Source organism: Colobus angolensis, unplaced genomic scaffold (genome assembly GCF_000951035.1).
Source record: "Colobus angolensis palliatus isolate OR3802 unplaced genomic scaffold, Cang.pa_1.0 Scaffold77, whole genome shotgun sequence".
NCBI lineage: Eukaryota > Metazoa > Chordata > Mammalia > Primates > Cercopithecidae > Colobus > Colobus angolensis.
This window is the reverse complement of record NW_012121487.1, coordinates 3,265,359-3,274,379: the sequence shown is the minus strand read 5'-3', so window position 1 is coordinate 3,274,379 and position 9,021 is coordinate 3,265,359. Positions and strand designations below refer to the sequence as shown.

Here is a 9,021-nt window from a genome sequence, read left to right as displayed (position 1 = left end):
CCCGGGAGGCGGAGCTTGCAGTGAGCTGAGATCCAGCCACTGCACTCCAGCCTGGGCGGCAGAGCCAGACTCCATCTCAAAAAAAAAAAAAAAATTATTTGTTCTTACCTGTTTTCTTTAAAAAAAATTATTAAAAATAAATAAGTAGGGCCAGGCATGGTGGCTCATGCCTGTGATCCCAGCACTTTGGGAGGCCGAGGCGGGTGGATCACGAGGTCAGGAAATCGAAACCATCCTGGCTAACACAGTGAAACCTCATCTCTACTAAATATACAAAAAATTAGCCGGGCATGGTGGCAGGCGCCTGTAGTCCCAGCTACTCGGGAGGCTGAGGCAAGAGAATGGCATATACCCAGGAGGAAGAGCTTGCAGTGAGCTGAGATTGTGCCACTGCACTCCAGCCTGGGTGACAGAGTGAGACTTGGTCTCATAAATAGATAAATAAATACCCTGAGCAACATATTAACTTTCTTTTGTTTTTGAGAGGGAGTCTTACTCTGTCGCCCATGCTGTAGAGGCTGTAGTGCAGTTGCGTGATCTCGGCTCACTGCAACCTCCGCCACCCAGTTCAAGTGATCCTCCTGCCTCAGCTTCCCGAATAGCAGGGATTACAGGCACGCACGACCACACCCAGCTAATTTTTATATAGTAGAGACATTTTGCCACGTTGGCCAGGCTAGTCTCGAACTCCTGACCCATGATCCGCCTGCCTCAGCCACCCAAAGTGCTGGGATTACAGGCGTGAGCCACTGCTCCCATCCCTTACCTGTGTTTTGAATTTTACCATATGATATATATTTTTGTTGTTGCTGTTGCCCAAGCTGGCCGAGAACTCCTGGACTCAAACAATCCTCCTGCCTCAGGCCAGGAGTTGCTGGGAATACAGGCGTGCGTGCCACCACGCTAGGCCAGGCATGTATTACATTTTAACAACAACAACAATTTTTTTTTACATAATGAAATGTGGCTGCTGAGTGCTGACTTGTGCTGTGAGCATCATGTGAGGTGACCACGTGTGCGGACGCCTTAACTGCTGAGTCCCCGGCTGCTGCCCCCGCTGCGCTGCCAGCTTGTGGGGCAGTGTTTGCGTGCAGTCCTGTGCCCTCAGCCCTCCTCCTCAAGAGCTAGGAACGTCGCCTGCTGCCCCTAGTGTTCCCCAGCCCACAGTGCCCGTGCAGGCAGCTCACCAGGGTTCAGCTGAGCAGCAAAGGACCCCCGGCCAGGATGCGCGGGCGCCACCGTGGTGGGGCTCTGGCGCCCCAAGGTGCCCGGCTCAGGAAGTGCAGGTGGGTGTCCTCACTTTGGGAAACACCGACTTCCTCGCTGACATCTAAGACCCCACATCTGTGGGGCCTCAGGGTCTTTGCTGAGGCCTAGGAGAGGAAGGGTTTCCTTCTTGGAAACTGCCAACCCAAGCAGGGACCCCTTCCTCAAACCTCCTTCCTCTTAACTTCCCTTCCCTAAACGCACTGTGGTGGAATCAGGAGTGTCCAGCATGACCTCAGGGGCCCTTCTCCTCTCAGTAATTTTGCTTTCTCACATGTTTTCCCACGATCCCAGCCAGACATGCCCTTTTCTCACTGACTCTTGACTGCAGGCTCAACTCTGCCCAGGAAACATAAACTTCCAGAATCTTGGGATCTGTGCCACCTTCGAGCTGAGTGGCTTGAGTTCCAGGGGCCTAGCAGACAATACCTACCTCTCAAGACAGCACGAAGGCCAAATGAGATGCTGCAGAAATGCTTTGGAAACTAGAAAGGGCCAGAGAAAAGGCTGGCTCATGTTCCCTGTTTGGGGCCCCTCCCCTCAGTCTGGGCACCTCATTCCCCCAGGTTGGAGCCCCCTCCGAGGCTCCTACTTGGCCTAACACATCCCTTTGTCTGCAGTCTGTTTTCTGACTCCCACTGGGGTGTAATTTCCCTGAGGACAGTGGGCATCTTGTTTTGTTCATTTCCCAATCCCCCAAGCACAACATGGCACAAAGCGACATCAACTGCTCCTTTCCTCTGCCCTCTCCTGCAGCTTCTGTTCCCTCCTCCCTGGGTGTCCTTGTCCTTACGTCCTGATATGTCACCACCCTCAGACTGGATCTGTATCATATGTCTTATATTCATGCTTCATTCAGGGCCCGGCACAGAGAAAGCACTCAGTAAATGCTGGTGGATGCGGGAAGTTAGTTAGCAAATGCCCTCCTTCAGGCTCTGCTTCTCTGAAGGGCTTCCACTGGGAGAGAGTCATACAGTGGGTGGTGATGCTTATATCAAAGCCTTTCCCCCTCAGCCACCACCGAGTGCTCAGATGTGCACCCAAAGTGCTCTGATCTCTAATTGTTTTCCCTGGAGCAGGGCAGGACTGGGCAGCAATGAGCAGGAGGATGCAGTGACCGTGCGGCGCTGTGTGTGTGTGTGTGTGTGTGTGTGTGTGCATGCGCGTGCCTGCGAGTCCGCATCTCAGTACACACAGTGACGTCCACCAACAAAGACACCACAGCAGCCAGGGGTAGAAACAACTAGTGTATTGATTTGGGGAGGAGAGAAGGGGTGCAGATGGGAAACGGGAAGGCAAGGGTTCTTTAGTGTTTGCCAAAACCACTGCCACACCCCTCCACCTCCTCTTGCCTTCCTCCTCCGCGGTGGGTGCCAGCAGGCTCTCCCCCTTTCCAGTGACCTCCCTCTCCCTCCTCCCAGCACCCCACTTGGCTTCAACCTCCAGTGACTGCACAGAGCCCACTCAGGCTCTAAAGCTAGGGAAGGCAGCTCAAACTCACCTTTCTTCTCCCTTCTTCCACCTCCCACCTCATTCCCATCTCTTGTCTAAATAAAATACAGAAAAGCAAGCGCAGCTGGTACCTGGGAGAATGGACTCACCCCGGGGCTGGGGGCAGGGGTGGGGACTGGGGGTGGGGCAGGCAGAGGAACCTCAGCCAGGTGTAGTGGAATCACGGGAGGCCAAGCCCAGGGGCCCAGCTCAAGCCGTCCTCTCTCTTTCTCTCTCTCCCTCTTGGAGGCTGGCCTGGCAGTGAGCCTGCTGTCCAGAGGAGGCTGGCAGAGAAGCCTCCATGCCTGCCTCTCAGGCACCATGTCACGGGGTCCCCGGGGTGGGGGCAGCAGCCAGGGCAGAAAAGCAGAAGCTAGCCTCTATAAAAGCACCCCTTTCCCTTGGCTTCTAGAGGAAGCCCTCTTTGGTTTTAAGGCAGATGTGGAGTTTCCTGGAAGCAGGGAAAAGGAAGGGAGGAGAAATTAGGATTGAGATAGATGCTTTTTTTTTTTTTTTTTGCTTGTGTTTTCCTTCAGTATAAAACCACTGTAGAAAATAACTTCTCTTAGAAAAAAAAAATACAGAAGAAAAAAACCAAAGGGTTATTTTTCTTTGGCTTCAAGCCCCCTCCCATGAGGTGCAGGGCAGGGGGTGGGCATGAAGTGAGGAGGAAGCAGGAAGCCTCCACCCCACCCCTGCCTGGCAGGTCCCAGATTACATGATGCTGCAGTTCTGGGGGCTCTACGAGAGAAGACAGAGGAGAGGGGTGTGAGCAGCAGGGCCTGGACCTTGACCCTCCCTCCCCTGGCTCCTACAAGGGAGGTAGCGTCTCCACCATCTCTCACACTCCAGCCCTGACCCTGCCCTCCAGTCTGGGGCTCAGACGAGAGGGGCAGGAAGCAGGGGTGGGCTGTCTAGGACTCAGGCTGTGGGGAGGAGGCTCCCACTCCCCCGGGCTGCGGAAGAGAAGGCAGGCTCTCCCCCCTGCAAGGCCACCTCGTCCTACCCCTCGATGACCAGTGACCCACCTGCAGGGTTTGGAGACAAAGCAAAGACAACTCACCTGGGTTCGGGGGCTGGAGTTGCCCAGGAGGTAGGAGCGGGTGACCAGATTGTCCCCGAAGCTGCCACCCCCACTGCCCCCCACACTGCGGTAGCTGCGAGTGACCGTGACACTGGAGGCAGAAGAGCCAGAGGAGATGGGTCCGCCCACCTGGGCTCCTGAGCCGCTGGCAGATGCCTTGTCGGCAGGCTGCCCGCAGGTCCCGCACAGCACGGTGCGCGAGCGCAGGTTGTACTCAGCGGGGTCCCCCGAGCTGGTGCAGTGGGAGCCCTGGGAAGGGAGACAAGGCTCAGGCGGGACGGCGAGTCTGGGACTGACCACTCAGGCCCAACCAGGGTCCAGGCTCCTGCAGGCTCCCAGCCGCCAGGCAGGAAGGTGGGGTTCTGTGCCCAAGGAGCCAGCGGGCAACAGGGCTTTGGGAGGCCAGGGGCCAGGAGGAGGGGAGGGAAGACATAAAAGGGGAGAAGGCTCAGGAAGACTTGGGGACAGAGAACCAGAGAGGTGACTCTGACTCTGTTCTAGCTACTCTGAGCTTAAGAGGAAAAGAAGAGAGAAAGGGAGCAAGCTCGTAGGGCAGCAGGCATGCACTATTAATTGGATGGGGGGCAGGAATGAGAGAGAACATTCTTGCAGGAAAAGAATGAGAGGATATGCATGCAACAGGAATGGGTGAGAGAGGCAGGGCGGGCATGCCCCACGTCTGTCCTCCCTTCCCTTTCCCAGGAGACAAATCCAGACCCTGTCCACTGTTCCCACAGGAATATTCCATGGCATCAGAAAGTTCCCACTCCCTTCCTTACCAGAGTAGGGCACCCAGACACCTGGGTTCCCTGTTCAAGGTATAGGGAGGAGAGAGAAGAAAGGCCAGGCCAGCGAGTGAAGTTCCAAAACATTCTTTAATGAAAAGATTTTTGGCACGGGGAGGCTGGGGAGAGGCTGCCCCCAGGCCTGGCTGGGTGGCCCCAGTGCAGGCTCGGCCTCAGCGGCGGCTACCACTCACGTGGTGGTGATGGAGCAGGTCATCTCCATCCTCATCCTCGTCGTCCTCAACCACAGTCACTGAGCGCACCAGCTTGCGCATGGCCACCTCCTGGCAAGGACATGGGACCAGGCCCAAGGGTCAGGGCCAGGGAAGGGTTGTGCAGCATGTCTACCCCAGTGACCACCTGTAACTTTTCTTGTGGCCTGCCCTTTGTCCGGCCTGCTTCTTACTCTGTTCTCTGTGGTGATGGAGCTAAGGAACTCATTTCCCTTCCAGAGGGACACTGTCAAGCTCTCCAGGTAGGAGTATGGCTCTGCCTTTAACAATCCTCACAGTCTAACTTCTACCCCTTGTGCTGCTGAGGAAGCATCTTTTGGTTTGCCTACTGGGTGGGGAAGTCTGGGGCCTGCAACAGAGAGCTCTAGAAAGGGGCCCTGAATTGACTAACTTGGGTTGGGGGAAGCTGGCTCTGATGTTAGCCACCAGGGGGAACCTCGTCCAGCAAGCAGCCAGGCCCAGGCCTACTTACTTCCCCAGTAGAGTTGATGAGAGCCGTGCGCAGGCTGTTCCCGCAGCCCCAGGTGTTCTGTGCCTTCCACACCAGGTCGGTAGGGGGGCTATGGGTGGCCCCAGCTCCTGCAGCCCAGATCTGGAGAGGAGAAAAGGACACTTACCCCAGTGCTCTCATCGCACCCAAGGCCTCCCCAGAGTCCCAAGTGCCCTGCCACTCACCGTTACCACCTGCCCAGCCTTTAGGGTGAACTTTGGTGGGAAGCGGTAAGTCAGCAAGGGATCATCTCCATTCTGGCGCTTGATCTGCCAGTTGCCCATGGACTGGTCCTGCCAGGAAGACAGGGAAGAGGAAGGTGGGGGAGGCTCAACCAGGCTCTTGGATCTATCTTGCTCAAGAGCCCAGCCCTCTGCCCACCTGCAATTGAGGCCTCTCCTTCCATCTACACCCACCCCTGTCACTGTCCTTCCCCCTGGGGATAATGGCCACGATCTGTAGACATATACGCAGAGCCAGGCACACGGATATCTTATCTTTCATCTTCCTGACAACTCAAAGACTTAGGGATCATTATTTGTCCCCATTTTATAGATGAGGAAACTGATGCTCTGAGAGGTTAAATAACCTGCTCAAGGTCTCACAGCCAAAGAGTCCAGGAGCCAGGCCTGGAACTAGAGTGTGGAGGAGATATACAGGCTCACCCTGGTCCACCCTCTGAGGGGAGGGATGTTCCTCTCTCCACATGCCATCCCTCTGTCTTGCCACTCTCTCCCTGATGCAGCTGTATCCCCTTAGACCCTGACCAGGAGCCTACCTCATTGGACTTGTTGCGCAGCCGGACAAACTTGCCCTCCTCGTCCACCTCCTCCACGGCCACACGCCCGCTAGTGCGTGCGTGCTGTGAGAAGCTGCTGCGGCTCTCAGACTCCAGCTTGCGCTTTTTGGTGACGCTGCCCCCACCCTGTGTCTGGGATGAGTGCGAGGAAGCACGGCCGCGGCTACGCTGCGAGGTGGGGCTGGGGGACAGGCGTAGCCTGGGAAGAGGGAGACCAAGTGGGGGTCTAGTCAAGGCTACTCGCCGGCCAGAGGATACCACCAGCACCTCCCTGACATCTCCCCAGCCCACCTCTCCTCCTCGCCCTCCAAGAGCTTGCGGTAGGCGTGGATCTCCATGTCCAGGGCCAGCTTGATGTCCAGAAGCTCCTGGTACTCATCCAGCTGCTGCTGCATCCTTGCCCGCATCTCGGCCATCTCCCGCTCCTTTTCCGCTAGCAGCCGCCGGCTGGTGTCCCGCTCACGGGCCAGTGAGTCCTCCAGGTCTCGAAGCTTCGCCTCCTTGGCTGCCAGCTGCAAGGGGGTGGGAGGGTTTGGTGAGCTCCCAAGGGCCCTAAGTATGGGGAAGGAGGGACGTGGGTCGGCGTAGGAGACACCTGGCTACCCTCTCCAGGATCTGCAGTCAGAGGCTTCCCCAGAGCCCTTATCAGAGCCCATCACAAGCTCTAAACATAGTCTTGGCTGGAAACTGGGAAGTCCTTCCCCTTGTCTAACTGAAACCTCTCGTTCTGAGGCTAGACTCTTTTTCTCCTGTCACAAATGGCACAGCCAGCTAGAACAATACTGATGCTTTTAACACCTCACATTGCAGAGTCTTATGGTAACTCTGAGTTGGGGAGATTAAGAACAGCCTCCATTTTCGAATGTGAAAACCAAAGCCCTGAGAAGTGAAGGTGAGGTAAGAGTGTACAGAAACAGCACACAGGCCATCTGACTCCATATCCTGCGGCCCTTCTCTGTGGTCCTGGGGACACATTTCATCCCTCTCCTCCTCAGGAACCCCCCACCCCCAACCCCAGGCTTCCGGCCTGCATCCTGCCCAGACTCCAGGCCCCTGGAGGGAGGGGTGAGGTGGGGTATCACCTGCTTCTGGAGCTGGCTGAGCTGAGCGGAGAGGCTGTCGATGCGGATGCGAGACTGCTGCAGCTCCTCGTGGGCGGCCCCCACCAGGTTGCTATTCCTCTCAGCAGACTGCCTGGCATTGTCCAGCTGGAGGGGAGGACACAAGGTTATGACTGTGGTGACCGGGAGGGGTGGAGGCACAGGCCTGAGTTGGACATCACCGCTATAGCCTCAGGTCCTGAGCCACCCTAAGCTCCCTGCCACCATCTGCCTGATCCCAAGGAATAGCCCAGTGTGGGCAAGGGTAGGGCTGCCGAGGGCAGAGGTAGTGAGGGAACCAGGGGAGAGCAAGCACCTTGGCAGAATAAGTCTTCTCCAGCTCCTTCTTGTACTGCTCCACCTGGTCCTCATGCTGGGCCCGCAGTTCCTGGAGGGCGTCCGCCAGCCGGCTCTCAAACTCACGCTGCTTCCCATTGTCAATCTCCACCAGCCGTGTCTCATGACGGCGCTTGGTCTCACGCAGCTCCTGGAAGGGTTGGAACAAGGACACAAAAACCAAAATCAGAATTAGCTCCTGGGAGGCCAAGACCCAGGGGCGGGGCTCCCTGCCCAGCCCTACTCCATGAGCCACTACCAGCCCTACTTTAACCTGGTTGCTGAATGCTGGCTACCCCCAACTCCCTGTCCACCAGGGCAAGGGACGCAGGAAGGCGAGCTCTGCATGCAGCTGGTCCCCCCCTAGCCCAGCCCAAGTCTGTCATCACCCAGTCCCAGCTCTCTGGCCTGCAAAGCACAGTCCCCACCTCACTGTAGATATTCTTCTGGAAGTCCAGTTCCTCCTTCATGGTCTGCAGCCTATTCTCAGCATCCACCCGCCGCAGCATCTCATCCTGAAGTTGCTTCTTGGCCTCACCCAGGGCTGCCTCAAGCTGTGAGGAAGCAGGCAGAGGTGAGGAAAAGGGGTCACAGAATACAATGACTGAAAGGAAGCTGAGAGGTGGGCTGCTGCCCGTGCACCCCTTTATACGTGTGGAAACAGGTCCAGGGAAGGAGAGCCTTGGATGCCTGCAGAGGTCAGGACATCTCACTTACTCTTGGCAGGTACTGTGCTAAGAAAGAAAAGATATATCTAATACAAAAAAGTAGCTGGGCATGGTGGCACATGCTGTAGTCCCAGCTACTCAGGAGGCTGAGGCACAAGAATCACTTGAACCCAGGAGATGGAGGTTGCAGCGAGCCGAGATCACACTACTGCACTCAAGCCAGGGCAACTCAGCGGGCCTCTGTCTCAAAAAAAAAAAAGAAAAGATATATGCCCCCCAACCACAGGACTCCCTTCTCTGGCACAACATAGCAAATGCTATAAAGGAGGTATGTGCAAAGTACTGAGGGGACATGAGAGAAGAAACCAAAGTAAGCCTGGGATAGTTGTGGGGGGCTCTAGGAAGGCCTCCAAGAGGCTAAGACCCAAGGAACAGGCAGGGCCTACAGAGAGTTACTGTCATGACTTCAAGGGCAGAAACAAGCATGTACAGGCACAGAAGTATGAAGGCATGCATGTTCTGGGGTCTTTGGAAAGATCAGTACTGCTGAAGCCTGAAGTATGGGGTGGGAAGGGATGGGAGAGGTGGCTGGGTCAGTAGGCAGGGGCTGGCTCATGAAGAGATGCCCTTATCTGCCATGAAAAGAACCTGAGGATGTTTGAGCAGGGGAGCACCATGCTTAGATTTTCTTTTCTTTTTTTTTTAATTTATTTTTTTTGAGACGGAGTCTTGCTCTGTCACCCAGGCTGGAGTGCAATGGCGTGATCTC

The 9,021-nt window shown here is 56.1% G+C and overlaps 1 protein-coding gene across 3 annotated transcripts in view; it reads right to left on the bottom strand.

Annotated features, from left to right (window-relative positions):
- Nucleotides 1–2,492: 2,492 nt before the first annotated feature.
- LMNA (lamin A/C) overlaps nt 2,493–9,021 on the bottom strand; it is a 26,868-nt gene continuing 20,339 nt past the window's right edge. The window contains exons 3-13 of one of the 3 annotated variants that reach the window (XM_011928377.1): nt 8,013–8,138; nt 7,565–7,735; nt 7,231–7,356; nt 6,440–6,660; nt 6,128–6,347; nt 5,535–5,642; nt 5,332–5,451; nt 4,821–4,910; nt 3,821–4,090; nt 3,476–3,498; nt 2,493–2,813 (exon numbers count right to left, since the gene is read on the bottom strand). In XM_011928377.1, coding sequence (XP_011783767.1) covers nt 2,744–2,813; nt 3,476–3,498; nt 3,821–4,090; nt 4,821–4,910; nt 5,332–5,451; nt 5,535–5,642; nt 6,128–6,347; nt 6,440–6,660; nt 7,231–7,356; nt 7,565–7,735; nt 8,013–8,138 — 1,545 coding nt within the window. In that variant the 3' untranslated portion in view covers nt 2,493–2,743. Of the gene's footprint in view, nt 2,814–3,475; nt 3,499–3,820; nt 4,091–4,699; nt 4,911–5,331; nt 5,452–5,534; nt 5,643–6,127; nt 6,348–6,439; nt 6,661–7,230; nt 7,357–7,564; nt 7,736–8,012; nt 8,139–9,021 lie in introns of those variants that run through there. The other 2 variants (XM_011928378.1, XM_011928379.1) reach the window with 2 other exon arrangements.